The sequence below is a fragment of the Sminthopsis crassicaudata genome, chromosome 2 (assembly GCF_048593235.1).
Source record: "Sminthopsis crassicaudata isolate SCR6 chromosome 2, ASM4859323v1, whole genome shotgun sequence".
NCBI classification, from domain to species: Eukaryota; Metazoa; Chordata; class Mammalia; order Dasyuromorphia; family Dasyuridae; genus Sminthopsis; species Sminthopsis crassicaudata.
The window spans coordinates 661,547,154-661,564,867 of NC_133618.1; the positions used below are offsets into that span (position 1 = coordinate 661,547,154).

Genomic DNA, 17,714 nt, shown 5'->3' on the forward strand with positions numbered 1-17,714 from the left:
CGTGCAGCCTCAGATTAAATTATCTTTTGGTTATCACATCATACTCCTACCTTATATTGAGTTTACTGTCTGGTAAAACCCATAGGCTTTTTTTCTTTTTAACATGAACTGTAATTGTCTACCCACATCTTTCTCTCCACCCCTTTATATGTATACAATTGAGTTTTTTCAACCTGTGTTTACAACTTAAACTTATTCCTATTGAATTTCTTCTTCTTAGATTCAGAATATTATTTTAACCTGTTGAGATATATGAGGAACACAATTCTGTCATCCAACTGCCCCTCCTGGTTCCATGCCAGAAACAAGATATCTCTGCTTTTATTCAAGCAATGGGAAAAATTGCATTTAACAAACACTTCAGTGATGCTCACCTGGAGATCTCCCTCTTAGTCTTGCTCTGTCCAGTCAACAAGTTTGAAATGTGCCTCCCTATACAATATTTCAAGCAGCTAGGTGGTAAGGGATTCAAATACAATCTTAGACAGTTAAGGGCTGTGTTCCCCTGGGCAAGTTATTCAACCCCAATTGTTTCTAAAATATCCCCCAAAAAACCAAAAACTCAATCTCTCTCACCTCTCCTATCTTTTCATCTGACCATACCTTTTCCATCTGGTCCACAAGGATATCATGAGAGACTGTATCGGACGCCTTTCTCAATCCAAGTCTGCCACGTCTATGGAATTGCTCTGATAAATCAGATAAATTTCAACTCTGGCAGCTGCAAAATTCATGTTGTGTTGTGGTTGTTTGTCCTTTGTTCTGGAACCATGACATCATGGAGGTGATGTGCAAGAGGATTGGATTAAAGTGAGGGAGGCTGGGCCCCTTCAGAGCCATCTGGGTCCAGTGGCCAGATATAATCAGGGTGACTGGAGATGGTCCTGGATGCAGTGGGAGACTTTGCCCTTTTTAAGCTAAGTTCTACAAGTCTCAATTTGAAATCATACCCATGCAAGTGATCAAGGCTAAATAGAAATCGAGGGAAAAAATGGCCTCTTTCACCTAGTCTAAAAAAAAATCTAAATAAGCGAGTGAATGAATGAATCTGGGAGGGGAAGACCTTTAGGGTCTTTAGCAGAAATGACTGCTATTTACATTCAATCTGAATCAATCAGAACAGAAATGATAACCAAATGGAACTTGGCCTAGGATCTACTGGTGGCCAATTAGAATCAGACTGGGTTTGTTTTAAGGCCTGGTCCTTAAGAAAGAAATCTAGCCAGTAAACCTCAAGATATCTTGGGAGATTTCAGAGATGTAAAGGAGAAAAAAAGGCTTTTAAGAGTTGGTTCTTGGTCATCCCATATTAAGTCCAACATGATCATTGCTTCTCTTGTTTCAGACAGGCAGGAGTCCTGGAGAGACCTCTCTGCTGAGTATCTATCTCTCCCTGACTAGTGTGATAGAAAGGAACTATAAAACTACTGACTGTGGGAGTATCAGGGGCCGGCTGACTCAGTAGAAAGTGATGAGATGGTGGAGAAATGTCCTCCTCTGGATCGATCTACTCTGAATTTTATCATGAGAAAAAAGATTAAAACTTGCACTTGCACATTGCTTTATGCTTTCTAAAGCATTTTCCCATCTGCTATTTGGTCTTCACAGTATCTCTGTAAGAGAATCAGGGCAGGGATTATTGTTATTCCCTTTCCACACTTGAGAAGACTGAGACCCAAAGACAGGAAGCTTCTTGCCCAAGATTATGCCCCAAGAGTGAGTTAGAAGGCACCCAGCTGTGGAACCTAGACTTCCTGAGTCCCCCCATTGCACCAAACAGGTGCCTATGGAATGACAATTTCCACTCCCCTCCAGCATTTCCAAAGGTCCCCACGGGGTGTGGAGACTGGAATGAATACTAAAAGGTGTTTGTTACAGGCACATCTGGAATGTTAGGAACATCTCAAGGTCCAGACAGTAGGTACCTGCTTGGAGTGGGGGACAAGGGACAAAGGGAAATCATGTCTGGTGTGTGCTTGTGTGAGCAGAGCGCATACAGTGATGGGCAATGGGAGGGAGAGAACAAGCATTTATGAAGCACCCACTGTGTGCTAGGCACTGCACTGAGTGCTTCATGAATCTCTCGTTTGATCACACAAGGTATGAAATGCAGGAGGATATGGGAGTGAGTGGATCCCTCTACATGGGGAGATGTCACCAGTTCACTGCAATATAGCAGGAAAAAATACTGCATTTGGAATCAGAAAACTCGGCTTCAGTCCTGCTCCACTTATTGAGTAAACCTCTTCCTTTCTGAGGCTCAATTTTCTCACATATAAAATGAGAGAGGGGTTTGACATCTCAAATCCCTTTGAGGTCTAAACCCTATGGTGGAAAGAACACTCCAGGGTCAAGTCCCGGTCCTTGAGGAAGATGAGATGGGGGAAGTTCCACTGTACAAACCATAGAAAAATAATATTTTTTTATAAGTGATGAAGTTTGTCTTTCATGTTCCCAGGATCCCCTGCTTCCTGCCTCCTCCCCTGGTCTGTACGGTTCCCTTCCTGTCAAAACCTGCTCTCATCATTCACTGTGACTCTGAGGGTCAATGGCATTCTCAACCAGAGTCCCCCTTGGGAAGTCTCAAATCCTAGACTTTTCAATGTTCAAGCTGATAGGAACCCCCGAGATCCTTGAATCCATTTGCCAATGGGGACATTGGGAAAAGAACCCATCTATATGGATATGTTTGTTAAGCATCAAGGTAGGGGGATGGTCTTTCTTGGGAACCTTAGAAATCATAGCACCGGTTACAGAGAGAAGGCGTTTCTAACTCAGTCCATGCCCTCCTAAAATCCCTGCCAAAGGAGGGGCCCAGATGACTTGCTTTGTCAGCTCTCGCTCCCCAAGTATTTCCCTGGGGAGAGAGGAAGGGGTGGTCCTGACTTCAGTTATGGGGTCACAGCGTTCTCCGTCTCTGGGGCTGGGTTGCTGGAGGCCTTCCCCTTCCCTCTACGTTGTAATTTCCCAAGCATAACATGAAGAAGGAAAGTGATGTCCTAGTGAATGTGCTTCGGGATCCAGGGCAGATGAGGGTGGCGGAATTAAGAATTGGGACAGGACTGGGAGATGATGGATGATGGTTCTCTTACAGCCTTCTCTCCTCCATCGATCCATCCAGCCCAGGACCTCCTCTTTGCTCTCAAGCTGTGTTCCTCTTGAGGCCCCTCTGTTCCAATCCTTCACTTTTATAGAAACGATTGGATTTAGGAACCCATCCAAGGACCTGGGTCTTGTTCTTCAGAGTCATTTATGCCAGCTAAGACTATTGAGCTATAACTAACTGCCAACTCTATGGAGCAGCTTCTGTGTCTACAGAGAGGAAGAGGAGGAGGAGGAGGAGAGATTCTCTCACTATGGTGATCTCACAGGCTAGTTGGTGATGTAGAAAACCTTAGATTTGAAGTCACTTTAAGAGGATTATCTCATCTGACCACCTGTTTTTACAGATGAGGAAACTGAGGCAGAGAGAGGGGAAGTGACTTATAGTTGCACAGCTAGGAAGTTTTATAAGTACGACTTGAAGCCAGAAGACCATATGTTCTTTGAGGGCAGGGAAACTTTCATTCTTGCCTTTGTACCAGTAGTGCCTGGCACATCGCAGAAATCTAATAAATAACCAGTGAATTAACTTGATTTCCTACCTGCTGATCATCAGTGTCCCCTGGCTCACACATGAACCAAAGGGTGAGACACATTGGGGTGAGATCCCAAGTGAGAATGGACGGTCAGACTTTGAGGGCTGCAGAAGGATGTGAACTCTAGGGAAGACTTCTTGGAGGAGATGATCCTAAGGAAGGGACAGAATTTGGAATGGGAGATCATTCTAGGGTTGGGGGATATCATGGGGAAAGGTGCAGGGCCCACAATAATCCTGTTCACAGCATTATGGAAAGTAGACTGACAGTTGGGATCATAGAGGTCATGGAGTCCCATTCCTCCATTTAGCCTCCAAGCCACCTGAGACCTTGTAGAGGTGAGGTGATTTCCCCTGGTGTCAGGTGCAGAATTTGAACCCAGACTCCCTGATCCCAAACTTGATGTTCTGTCCCTGTTGGGGAGGATGAGGGACCCAATGAAGCAGGAGCATGTTGGGGAGCCGTGAGAGAGGAAGGTAGCAGAGAGCCAGGAGCCAGAGAAGCATTCCTAGAACCATGGCCCGCGGGCTCTCGCCTGTCTCTTGTCCTTGGGGCTGGGCGAGTTCTGCTCACATCTTTGTGTCTCTTTCTCACTGTCTCCAGAATTATTCCAGCCTGCCACCACAGCTTCCCGCCCAGCCTTTACCACACCTGCGTGGCCTCGCTGTCGGTGAGTATTCGTGGGCCTGGGACTCCCCCCTGCTCCAGAGCCTGCCCCAGCACGGGATGGGCCTGAGGTCCGGGCAGAGTGGGGGTGCCGGGGCCTTCCCCTCGCTCACTTGCCCAATCACCATCTCCTATAGCATTAGGGAGACCCAGGGAAGTGGAACAGTTGTTCTCAAGTTTGCAATCCTCCTCTCCATTCCTTGGGATCCTCTTCCGTTTAGACGGGGCCCCATGAATCTTTCCCAGGCTGAGGGTATTGACTTTCCCTTCCCCTAGAGCATTTTCACTGGACAATCTTGTGTTGATCAGTCTATCTTCTGCACCCTTACCTGTGTAAATCACAGCCCCTGTTAAATCACACATCCCTGGGAATACAACGGTCATATTTCCATTTTATTCTTTCTAGCACCTAGGTCTGTGCTTGACACATAAATTAATAGTTTGTTTGTATACAGTGAAATGAGAATAGAGTAAAATGTGGAAGAGCTTTAGATCCCAGGGTAAGAAGTCTAGAACTCTCACCTTCATCTGCTTCATTGTCATCAAACAAAATTTAAATAGAATTTTAACATTTAGGCAATGGGGAGCTATCAAAGATTCTTGAACCTAGGAGAGTGACAGATGTTTAGACCTATCCATTAGACTGGCTCTGTTTGGAGGAAGGACACTAGGGTTAAAGGGGGATGGACTAGGGAAAGGGAAAGAGTTCCTGGGGAAGAGGGAAGAGCCCACAGTAGGGTCCTGTGTCCTTGAATATTCAGGGTCTAGTTTTCTGGGACAGTAGTAGATAGTTCAGGGTGTGTATAGGGTTGCCCTTCCTTACTTCTATTATATGGTGTCTCTCTTTATTAAAATGTGAGCTTTTCGAGAACAGAGACTGTCTTGCCTTTCTGAATGTATTCTCAGTGCTTACTTAGTGTAATACGTGGCACTCAGTAAGCACTAAATAAATGCTTTTTCATTCATTCATCCACTCATTCTGTCCCCAGTGATATTACATGAATTGTTACCAATCTTAGGATCTCTTGTCTATTCTGGATGACTATTTGTCAAAACACTGCACAAGTGATTCCTGTTCAGGTACAAGTAAGCTCTCTTGCAGCTCTGAAATACTGGGTTCTGGGCTTGCAATCACCCCAGTGGGACTTGCCTCTCTCCCTTGCAGCTGGCCACCATCTTGGTGCTGTCCCTGCTAGTGAAACGCCAGAAACTCTGCCTGAAATGCTGGAATGGGACCTTTGGACTTCCAAGGTACAGAGAAAGCTCTGGGATGGAGGGACACATCTAAGACCAGAGATAATCGAGTCTCTAGCAGAAGAAGATCTGGATTTAAGATCCAAGAGCTTGGGGTTAAATCCCCATTCTGCTAGGGACTTTTTAGGTGACCTTGGATAAGAATCAATTTTTAATCTATAAAATGATAATGATAGTCACAGAACACCTGTCTTCAGGGATATTGGATCAGAAAATATTCAATGAGTATGACCTGTTATTCAGAGCATTGCTCAAAATTCATTACCATTGGGCACCTATCAAAAGTTAGGGGAATTTGAAGGGACACAAGGATTTGTGACTGTTGAAGACTTGCCTGCATCCTTTGGTCCTGTAGACACAGGTACATTCATTTGAAATTCCTAGAATCACTTACAAGGTTTAGAAACCCTGATGGGGGAGAGCAACCAGAAGTTAGCTGTGTGTTTCAGGGTATGTTACTTAGCCTTTCTGAGACTCAGTTGCTTTGCCTATAAAATAGAAACAGCCCCATCCCGGGGGAGGGGGGGTTGGAAATCTGGTGAGATAACAAGAAAGGTGTGAGCATCCTGTATCTAATTTAATATTTCTCTTCATCCCTGCTCCCATCTCCCCAACCCCCATCCTATGTATCTCATCCATTTGGCTGCAGTCCTGTGGATTTCTTGGCAACAGAAAGTGGCCGGCTGGTGCCCGTGGTTGTGTTTGGGATCCTCCTCACGAACCTCTATGTGCTGGGTTTGGACGAAGATTTTTCCCCAGGTAGTCAAGCCAATACTGTGTGTGTGTGTGTGTGTGTGTGTGTGTGTGTGTGTGTGTGTGCGCGCATTGTGTGTGTATATATATATGTGTGTGTGTGTGTGTGTATATATATATATATATATATATGTATGTATATGTATATCAATGACATCCCTATGTTAGCATTAAGCTGCAGTGCACCTGACTGAACAGTTTTGAAATGCTCTGCCCCAGCTTGGGCACCAATATCCATTTGAACACTTGGGGTGGATTCTCTAACTTTGCCTGTCTCATTTCTTCAAATCTGCTTTGCTCATAGAGCACAGCACCTTCCCTTGTGAGGGCACACTATGCGGGGTGACTTTGTGCTATGGGTCACTTCAGGGATGGCCGTTCTGCACTAGTAGGACTAGGGAAGGTGACATATAGAGGGACCTACCTATAATGGGAAAGAAGGCTCTGCTTGTATGAGATGATGTGAGATGCTCAGAGAAAGCCTCCTTGCCAAAAAATAGTTCCCTATTTACCTTTTACAGTGCCTGAAATCTCATCATTAATACTTTCTACTCTTTTTGGGTTTAGCATTAAAATAATGATAATAATGGCTGATATTTATAATGTTGAAAATAACTAACATAGCTATACTATTATATATGCCTAATGATATTATATGGAATATAATGTAATATATAGTATATATACATATTTATTTATAAAATTATTTGAAAGCTTAAAAATGCTATGTAAATACTAGCTATTAGTAGCATTATAAATGTTGGCTATAGGTAGGTAGATGGAGAAATAGAAAGGTAGATACATAGGTATACAGATAGAGAAATAGATGCTACTCACAACATCCCTATGAGGGAAATGCTATCATCATCCTATTTATAAATGAGAAAACTGAGTATGAGACATCTGGAGGAAAGCCACATATCTAGTTAGCCTCTGAGCCAGAATTCAGATTCTAATCTTTACGATTCCAGGTCCACTGGCTATCTGGTTGCCTCTGTAATCCTGTATTGTCCTTTTTTAAAACACTCTCTTTCCACACAAAATTCTGGGGAAAGGTGAGGAATTTCCACACTTAGTCACTCCTCCCTTGATGCTTTGAATTCCTTCTCTAGACTTTTGCTGTCAACTCTCCATGTAACTCACCAAAATGCTAGGAGTAGACGACACTGCCTCTCTAGCATCAGCTGCCTCTCCAGGCTTCCCTGGAGCAGGATGAATTTCTAGTGAATTTTTTCCATGAAAAATAAATGAGGAACTGGTGGAGCCTTGATTAAATGTCTCAAATGGGAACCAGAAAACATTGGTAAAGCCAGTGATTAGGCAAGAGTAATGGGTTTGTCTTGTTCAGCCTATAAGGAGCTGATCAGCTTGGGGGATTAGCCAATAACAATTTGGATGATGCAAGCCTGCCTTTCCAGATCTATGATCCAGGGGCACTGAGTGGGAACCAGCACATGGAATCATTTTTCTGGTCTCTGGCCTTTTATAAATAGTCCATTTCAGGCTAGAGGAAGATAGTAAGATGTGTCCAGGAAAGGGATAGGAGGGGAGTGTGTAAGAAATACCTAGGATGGGGTAAGACATCTCTCCTCTATTTAGGAGAGCTGTAATCATAAGTGCCAGTCTCCTGGAGAGCTGAGTTTGAAAGACTGCAGGCCTGAGGGAAAGTCATTAACCAACTTACAGGCATTTACTTAGTCCCTTCAGCTACGTGCTTGGTGGCAAAGAAGAAGAAAAACTCTGCTGACCCAGATACCTGGGGAATATCAGCAAATGTTAGGTTGTAGACTGCAGATGGGTTTGGGGTCAGAGGATCTGGTTTTATTATTGTTCAGCCATTTCAGTCACGCATGACTCTTTGTAACCCCATTTGTGGATTTCTCGGTAAAGATATTGGAGGGGCTTTTCATTTCTTTTTCCTGCCTATTTTACAGATGAGGAAACTGAGGCAAACAGGGTAAAATGACATGCCCAAGGTCACACAGCAATTTTCTAAGGTTAGATTTGAACTTGGGTTGTCTCTCGGCACTCTATACACTCCATCCCCAGCTGCCTTTGCTTTTGCCCCTTATTAGCTGTGTAACCTATGTAAAAGGAAAGCATTGAACTCAATGATTTACAAAGCCCCATCCAGTTCTATAACTATGATTTCATGAGCATAAAGGGATGGAGCAGTCAGAGGGATCTTCCTGGAGAAGTCGCAGGATATGGAAAATGTATGAGATGGCTTCTCTCTGCCCAGTACTATCCAGAACCCATCTGGAGTACCTGTCCAATTGTGCCCTGTTGTAGGATAGTGTTAACCAGATGAAGTTCTTCTCCAGCTTATCCAGGACATGGTGTATTGGAGGATGGTCCAGCTGCCTTACAAAGCAGGGGATTCCCCTTCCTTGAGGATGCTCAAAGAGAAATTTCTGTACAGATTTGGGCAAATTTGACACTTACTTTCTTAATCTCCTTCTATCTGGGAGATTCTGTGTTTGAGGGGATGAGCTGGTCCTTAGAGGGCATGCAGGAAGAAAGGATCCCAGAAGCCATTCCAAATAGGGGGACTATGGCATTATATGCATTGGGGAAAAGCCAAGGGGGAGTAGGCACTGAGGATTACAGAGAGAAATGTGTTGCTGAGTGGGCATCTCAGGCTGTTTCAGACTCACATACACTCCTGAACTCAGCTGACCAGGTATGTGAGGTCTTGGGATTAGCCTTCCACTGTTTTAAGTACAGAGTTCTGGCCCATAACATCCCCTGATTTCTTTTGTTTTAGAGCACAGGTGGTCACACCCTCCCTGACTTCTTAAGATGGTGAGAAATCCCCCCAAAAAGGAGGTGATCATGCCTTCCCTGACATCTCAGGAAGGGAGATGAAGCCATTAAAGGAAAATGGGGAATCAAATTAGATTAGGTGGGTTTCTGAAGGGTCTTACTTGAAACAGGTATACATAAATTCATCAACATGGGAGGTATTACACATAATAACACAGGCTAGTAGTGATGTAACAAACAACATGAATCAACATGAGGAATTATACATGTCCATAAGTCCTAGAAATAAGTATACATAAATTCATTAACATGTTATTACACATAATAACACAGGCTAGTAGTGATGTAACAAACAACATGATCAACATGAGGAATTATACATGTCCATAAGTCCTAGAAATAGTCCAAAAGGAATCTATTGTCCATTACTTCATGTGTCAGAGAATCCAATGATTCTTGCTGGTTTTGAAGTTCTGCAACAGTCTCATCAGCCATACTCTTTCAGTGTCAGATGTTTCTTAGTTCTTTTTTGTTTCAAGTTTTTTTCTCTTTTCTTGTCTCTCTCAAGGTGCTCTTTGGAACCCATCTGACTCTTTCTATATCTGTAGAGATACAAGCAAACCCTTTCTCCCAAGCAGTTAACCTAGCTGATCCCTTCCATTCACCACTTTCTGGATTTCTCTGCATCACCTGGCAATTACATTGGAGATGCTCACACTGGACATTGCCCTTCTGTTGGGTTAAAAATCCTATATTCTCACCAATTGTAATCCCTTTCTCCCTTCTGATTTCTTCTCTGCTGATTGATCATATCTGAGTCCTGAACTTCTAAAGACTCTCTGGATATGAACTTGGCTGCCATCATGCCCCACCTGTCTTTTGTTTGATGTCTTGGAGCTGGGCCCTGCCTCTCATTTCCCTGGGTCAATCTATATTCTAATGCCCAATGGAAGCCTCTGTTGCATTTTGGAATGGGGTTTGGATCTTGTTCTCCCACCCTATTTTCTCACTCTGTCTATGCCTACATTGAGCTTTCAGATGCCCTACTTTTACCACACTGAAAGCATCAATGAGTCTCTCTAAAAGTCCCTTGCCAAGAGCGACCCTGTCTTCCCATGTTCTGCATCATGGCCTGGGCATAAAAGGCATTTGTGCCCACTGTGGCACAGCACCTTATGATCTCTTCTAAAGGAGCATCCTTGTGTAGTCCCAGAATAATTCTTCTACAAACCTCATTAACATTTTGTCTAGCAAGTTGTTTGATTATTATTCCTGCCACTGCATTTTCACCAATAGTTCTTGTGACAGCTGTCTGCAGACAGCCCACTAAATTAGCAAAGAGTTCATTTGGACCTTGCTCTATTTTCGTGAAGGCTTCCCTTCTATGTTGTCTTCCTGGGAGGGTGTCCCATGCTTTGATAGCAGTAACAGTAATTTGCTCATATACTATCAAAGGGTAATTAATCTGTACTGAAGATACTGACCTATACCTGCTGGTTGGTCAAAGATAACTTGTATTTTAATTCCATTTTGCCTATTTTGTTGGGCTTGTATTCTACAAAATTCACTATACTCTGAAAGCCACAAGTTTAGGGTTTAGAATTTCATAAGCCAAATTCTGTAATACTATCTTAACATAAGATTATGTAGCCCTATAAAGAGTGCAACTCTTTTTTAAATCTTTGGTAATTTCAGATCAAAAGGAGTGTGTTTTCTCCTTTGTTGACCTGAAAAGTCAAACTCTTCAATAACATTTTTCAAATCAGATATATCCTGTCTTTCCTCTTTAGCTTTAATTAGTGCCTTTTGTAATCTTGTCATAGGCTGCTTCATAGGTGGTGCTGATTGTGTTACTGTCCTTCCCCCTTCTTCTCCCTCCACCCATGAAGGGTTAATTGAGGGGAGTAGGTCAAGGGATGGAGAATGCCCTAATAGCTCCTGCTGTGAAGCACCACATTCCTTCATTTCATCAGAATTGTACTTAACTCCTTTTTTGTCTAATTCTTCATTCTTTTCATCTAGTTTGTCAGTATCCTCCTCCTCCTGCACGTTCTTCTTTTTCCTTATTCTAATACTTATATAATTTCCTAAAGCCAATTGTATTAAGTTATATGTATAGAGTGTTTCTTTAGGGATTGAATTGGTACCATTATCATTGTAGTATTTACACAGTTGCTCTCCTACTAATTTCTACTCATCTAGATCTAATTCTTTTTCCTTAGATAACCAAGGAGATGAGTATTTTAATATTTCGAAGAGTTCAATGATCTGCATCCAAGTTACAATCAAACCTTGTTTTTTATTAGTTTATCCATGCTCTCTACACATTTTCTTTGAGGTGGAAAAGGCTCCTTTCTAAACATTTGTCCCATTCAGCTGAAATACTACTTTAGCCCTTAACAAAGTTCTTGTCTATTTTTGTACTTACCCTAATTTCTGGGTCAAGGAGACTTTTCCATTAAACTCAGGATTGGAGATTTTTTCACTGAATCAGGATGCGTCAGTCTGGACTTCTGATTTTAAATCTTTAGTCCCTGTTTGGGCGCCAAATGTAGTGGTCTTCTGGGCAGTCTTTGTTTCAGTTCAGTAATTATCACAAGAATAGCCAAGTGTTAAAGTCCAAATTCTTTATTATTTCCTTCAAAGTCTAGTTTCTTTGCCTAGGGCCTGGGCCAGCTTTCTTGAGAGCATTTCAGACAGACCTTCTGTTTCAGTGGGGGGAAGTGAAGGAGGACAGGCCAGCCACCACAGTGGTGTGAGATGGAATGATCTCTCTGTCTCCTTGGGCTTGTGCTTCAGCCTTCCACCATCATAAAGATGGATGATGGAATGAATGTGTCTCTGGGTCCCTTCTGAGTCTGTGTCTGGCCCTTCTGAGTCTGTCTCTGGCTCTGACTCTGGCTGAGTTTGTTGCAGCTTTATGTGCTCTATTTTGAGTATAAACCAATCATTATATCACTAAGAAACCATTATTTGTTGTAAGATTATATCAATCATACTGAACTATTAAACACCATGCTAAACTAGATAACCACTGTCTCATCAATGTTAGTGCCTTGTAAGAATCCTTGTTTTAAGTACAGAGTTCTGGCCCATAACACATGTGAAATCCTCTGGGGTGAGGGCTCTGCTAAAGAACGAGGGACCTTCCTGAAGGTGAGAGAGAGAGGAGGTGAGAGTTTGGCTTGTGGCTTTGTGCCCCCTTTCAGGCAGAAGGAGTCTGCCATCTGGGGCAGAAGCCACAAAAGCCAAGTTCACATTCTTACTTCACTAAATCAAAACACTTCAGAGCTCACAGCATGAATTTAAGCAAGTAATTTCCCTTCTGTGAGTCTTGGTTTCCCCATTTCTGAAATGAAGCTGATAGTCCCTTACATATCCCAGAAAGTTTCCAGAAGCCTCAAAGGAAGTGGGATGAAGAGCACCTCTCAGTTAATTCATTTAGGGCAGACCCGGTTCAATGTCTGCCCCTCCTCAGTCCTCTTGAGTGGTCCTTACAGCTTCCTCTTACTATTTGCCAATTAACTTCAGGGGAGCTCAGCTTGTTTTAGTCCCTTCTTCCACAATCCCTCAGTGCAGCTGGGTGCAGAATAGAATTGATTTCTTCATTATCTACTATTCTGTGTTACCCAGTTGCTTCTCCCTGCCTAACTCTGCAGTTAGCCAGGAGGGGCCAGTCAAAGGCAGGGGCTACATGGAGGAAACTGGGGCAGAATTCTTGGTCTCTGTCCTTGGAGCCTCCCCAACATGGTCGGGGAGCCAGGGATCACACACAGGAGATGGACTGTAGGCAATATGTTACCAAGTTTGGAATGAGATGGTAGGCATAGGACTCTGAAGGAATTCAGCAAGAAGGAAGGGTCCAGAGGAGGCAGTGATGTGGGAATAAGGGCGGGCAGGTTGATGGTGCGAGAAGCAGGGAGAGGGGCGATGTTCCGGACATGGGAAAGAGTGGAAGCCCAAGGCAGGACTTAGGAGGTTGGGGGCTGAAGGCACAAGGACATTTCCTTCCCACAGATTCCTTTCCCTGCAGGCCAAGGATATGGGTTCGAGAGTCTCTCCCTGGGCAGGGTAGCTTTGTTCAGCTTTGCCAGAAGCCTTATGAGAAAAACACTGAGTAACTGTGGTTGGACTTCTCACCTATGCTTCTTGTCGCCTCTTCCCTCCTCTGTCTGTCTGTTTTCCTCCAGGTTACTTGAAAACCTTAGGCTTGCTCTACTACCCAGCTCTCTACTTCCCGCTGATGGCGTGCGCCACAGTCAGACACCAAGCCGGATACATCCTGGGCTGCTTACTCTCCTGGGCCCACTGTGTGGTCCAGATATGGTATAAAGTGGAGTGCCCTCAGACCAGCAAGGTAAAGGCCTGCTTTACTGGGGACTGCCCTAGCAGAGAGCATGCTGCTCGTGGGGAGATGGAAGGATCTGAAAGCCCTGAAAGGCCAGGCTTGCTTTTCTTGGAGTCACAAAGCCTAGAATTCAAGTCCTCCTCCTCTTCCTCTTCTTCCTCCTTCTCTTCTTTCACCTCCTCCTCCTCTTCTTCCTCCTCCTCCTCCTCCTCTTCCCCTTTACTTATGTTGGCTACAAGCTACAAGAAAAGGGGGCCGAGCTAGATGGTCCCCAAGATCCTTGAAAGAATTGGGAGGCTCAATGGGTACAGCACTGGGTTCAAATTCAGTCTCATCAACTTATTGGTATATACAGTGTCCCAAAAATCTTAGTGCAATTTTAAGGTTTTGAAGTAATTTAAATCCATTTAATCTGCTTACTTCGGCTTCAATTGGAAATAGAGATATTAACAGCACTTATATCTAGGGTTGTTGTAAGGATCAAATGAGATATGCTAACAAGATAAAAAGCACATAGTAGGAGCTTTACCAATGTTCCTTCCTCCTAAAGTCCAGGATCCCATGGCCCTTGGAGTGTAAGTGCTCCTGGGACCCCTCCAGGTACATCACGGGCCTGCACTAACTACTCGTGCAACCCTGGGCAGGCCATTGGCCATCTCTGAGCCTCAATTCCCTGATCTCTAAAACAGGGTGATAATATTTGGGTTGGACACTTCTACAGCTTTGTTAGGAGGAGAATGCTGGGATAAGTCTTTTTAAAGCCCTCTGGAAAGGAGAGGTACAATGCAATGGAGCTTTGGGGCTCGGGGCTCTAGCCTGGGGCCCCCCGGGGCAATGGCTCCCTTTACTACAATATTGATTCATCTCTGTGTCCAGCTCTCTCTGCTGTGGGGGAGACAGATGGAGGAGGAGAAGGGGGAGGAGCAGATAGGGAATAGGTAGAGGGTGAAGAGGAAGAGCGGAAGAAGGGGAAAGGGGGCAAGAGGAAGAGGAGGAGAAAGGGTGAGGAGGAAGGGACAAAGAGGAGGGGAAGGAGGAGAAGAGAGAAAGAAAGGGGAAGAGGAATGGGAAGAGGGGAAGGAGAAGGAGGAAGAGGATACAGAGAAGGGGGAAAGAGGAGGAGGGAAAAGGAAAGGAAGGTGGGGTGGGGAGAAGAGGAAGAGAAGAGGAGAGGGAAGAGGAGGAGGGGAAGGAGAAGGGGAAAGAGGATAGGGAGAAGGAGAAAGAGAAGGGAGGAGGAAAGGAAGAGGAGGGAGAAATGTCCTCCCCGCCTGGTTGGGGAGTCTAGAATCACAGCCCTGGAAGGATGAGGCCTCCAGGAGTTGGGGGCGCAGCATTGGCCTCCAAGGGGAGTGATGATTCAAGGAAAGGGGCCATTATTATGGACAGGAGAGGTCAGGGAAGGCTCCCTGGGGGAGGAAGGACATGACCTGGCCTTGGAAACGAGGGAGGCCGGGGAGAGGGAAGGGGAGGGATCGCACGCGGAGGGCTGAAGTGGGGCGAACAACAGGCCCGGAGCAACCTGGCCTGAGCGCCAGCTGGGGGCCGGCTGGGGGAGGAGCAGGGCCTGGGGGGGGCTTGGGAAGGGGACCACATATCCCCAGAATCGTCCTGAGAACAGAGAGGAGTCTCCTAGAGAAGGAAAAAGGCTGGGTGAGAGTTGGCAGCTCACGCTATCAAAAATCAGAGGAGGGGGGGGGCTCTGGACGGGGGCGGGGGGGGGGGGGGGGGAACGGACACGGACACTTGAAGGTAACTCAGGTTGCTGCTGCTCCACCAGATGTACAGGCACTACTCCCTGCTGGCCTCCTTGCCTCTCCTCGCCGGACTTGTGGTCCTGAGCTGTTGGTATCCGGCACAGCTCCTAAGAAGCTGCACTGGGAAGAGGGCGGCCGGCCCAGAGGTAATGGGGGAGGGGCTAATGCTGCCTCAGTGCCCTTCCAGGCCGCCGTGGTGGGGAGGAGGTGGGGGCCGAGCCCAGCCTGGGGCCGGATAACTCCCGAGCCACGTTTCTGTGCCCCCCTGCACCCTGGGAGGGAGGACGTGGGTCATAGAGATGGGAAACCACAGACTCCAGCCCCTCTGACTCTCAGATCGGCGAACTTCCCATGACAGCCGATTGGCTGTAGTAGCAAGCACTTATTAAGCACCACTGTATAGTCAGGTACTCTGCTAGCTTTTTTTTTTTTTTAATGACAACCAGCAAAAAAGTCAGCGAGCCGTTAGTAATAATGGCTGCCCCTTGCAGGGTGATTTTTGGTGGTTGCTTGTTCTCTGTTCTCGGAGGGGACCCTGAAATCATGGAGCTGAGGCCAGGGAATGGGAGTGAATTGGATTTAGAGGAGGAGGCTGTGCAAGGTCCCGCACTCCACTTTCTCCTGCATCTCCCGTTATCTCTGGGCCAGCTTAGAGTCAGGAGGGCCTGAATTCAAATCCAGCCTCACCTCTTGCTGCGTGACCCTGGGCAAGTCAATTAATCCTGAATTCCCCAACAACAACATGACCTCATCGGACCCCCCACAATGCTGGGGAATAGGCCTTATTGTTATCCCCATTTTTACAGAGGCTGAGTCACATGGCCAAGGTCACACTGGGGTCCCTCATTCATCGGGGTCTCTCCCTGGGCTGTGGCCTCTCACCCTCGGGGAGCTCCTCCATCTTACTTCTCCGCCCCCCTACGGAGCGCCTGGGGAGTCTCATAATTGACCGACCTCGTTCACTACCATTCATGGTACGTGCCCTCAGCTGGGCCCTCCTGCTGCTCCATAGTCCTTCTATTTTGCCCTTATCGATTCCCTATCTGGCTCCCTGCAGATGCAATTGCAAACGCTTTTCGTTTCTCCTCCCCCCCAAACTCGCAGGGGAAGGCCTCGCTCCCCCTTCCCTCCTCAAACTCAGGATCAAGGTTACTCAGCGGGAGCTCCCTCGGTTCTCCCTCCAGATAAGAAGGGTCCTCACTCTCTGCCCCGTGTTTTATCCTATCCTCTCTCTCCAAGAACTTGCTCGTCAGCATCCTGACTCCCCTTCATCTTCAGTCTCTCCCTCACCACTGGTTCTTTCCCACTGTCCTCAATAATTCTCAGACCTCCACAATCCTTAAAAAATCCTTCCCTTGATCCTTCTACCCCACTGGATTGCAGACTCGTCCCCTCTGGCCTGTCACTGTTGGATTTCTTGGAGAAGCTGTTGATAGTAGATGTCTCCAATCCCTCACTCTGTTTTCCCTTCATACTCTTGTAATCGTGCTTAGGCAGTCCTTAGTTGCTACCCTCAAGCTCCCTAATGACACAATTACTAAATCCAAAGGATTTCTTCTTATTCCTCAGCAGCAGCCCTTGGCACTTTGTCTCTCCCCTCCCTCCTATCTTTTCCTTCCATGGCTTCAGAGATATCCCATGGGCCTGGTTCTCTAACCTCACATCCCAAGGACTTGGTTTTCCAACCTTATCTATCCTTCCACATCCCATGGCTTGGTCTTATGGCGGGGTTGCAAAATTATGATTTATTATTAGTAACTATTTGATTTCTATACCTATTTTGTATACTTGCATATCCGGGATCAGGTAAAAAAATTTTGGACAAAAAGGGTCATAAATGGAAAAAGCTCAAGAAGCCCAGGCTAGGATTCTGATGATGAGGGTCTAAACAGGGGGTGTCTGTGAGCAGAGAGGAAAGCATGGGTACTTGGAGGTGGGATGGACAGGCCTGGCTGCTGCTGAGATGGGAGAAGGGGTGAGCACGGAGAGCAGAGGATGAGTCCAAGATTGTGATGGAGGGGGGCTCTAGGACTCTGTGACCTGGGGCAGGGAGGTACTACCTTCCTCAAGGATTCTGAACTGTGTGGAGGTGGGAGGAGCCATTACTTAACTCTCTAGGGCTCTTTATTAGTTCTTTTTCTTCTGCTTTGGAGAGACTATAAGGATTCCTTGTCTCTCCCCTTTCTTCACTTATTTCCCCTCCTGAGCCAGAGGGGATAGAAAATCCCCGCTTATATAAACCCCTTAGTGCAAGAGGATTAGGTTTCCAAGGCCATATTAGAGGAGCTGACCCTGAACTATGCGAATAAGGGAGTTAGGGGATGGAGGAGCATGCAGGGTTGCTATGGCAATATGATATCATCTCATGTGTTTGTTTCTTATTTGGGGGACAAAGGGACCGGGCCAGACGTAGTAGGGGACCCACCCTGTGGGCCTCAGGCACTTCTCCCAACAGCAGAAACTTCTGAATGGGATTTTGCCAAATCCTCTTAGCCTGGCCAAGAGTATGACCCAGAATGACCCCATTGCCTA

The 17,714-nt window shown here is 45.8% G+C and overlaps 1 protein-coding gene across 4 annotated transcripts in view; it reads left to right on the plus strand.

Annotated features, from left to right (window-relative positions):
• The window catches only part of STRA6 (signaling receptor and transporter of retinol STRA6), a 73,438-nt gene that overhangs the window by 36,726 nt on the left and 18,998 nt on the right, over positions 1-17,714 (plus strand). For all 4 annotated transcript variants that reach the window (XM_074297011.1, XM_074297012.1, XM_074297015.1 and 1 more), the window contains exons 3-7: positions 4,242-4,308; positions 5,470-5,555; positions 6,208-6,317; positions 13,268-13,434; positions 15,206-15,328. In XM_074297011.1, the coding sequence (XP_074153112.1) occupies positions 4,242-4,308; positions 5,470-5,555; positions 6,208-6,317; positions 13,268-13,434; positions 15,206-15,328 (553 nt within the window). The remainder of the gene's footprint in view (positions 1-4,241; positions 4,309-5,469; positions 5,556-6,207; positions 6,318-13,267; positions 13,435-15,205; positions 15,329-17,714) is intronic.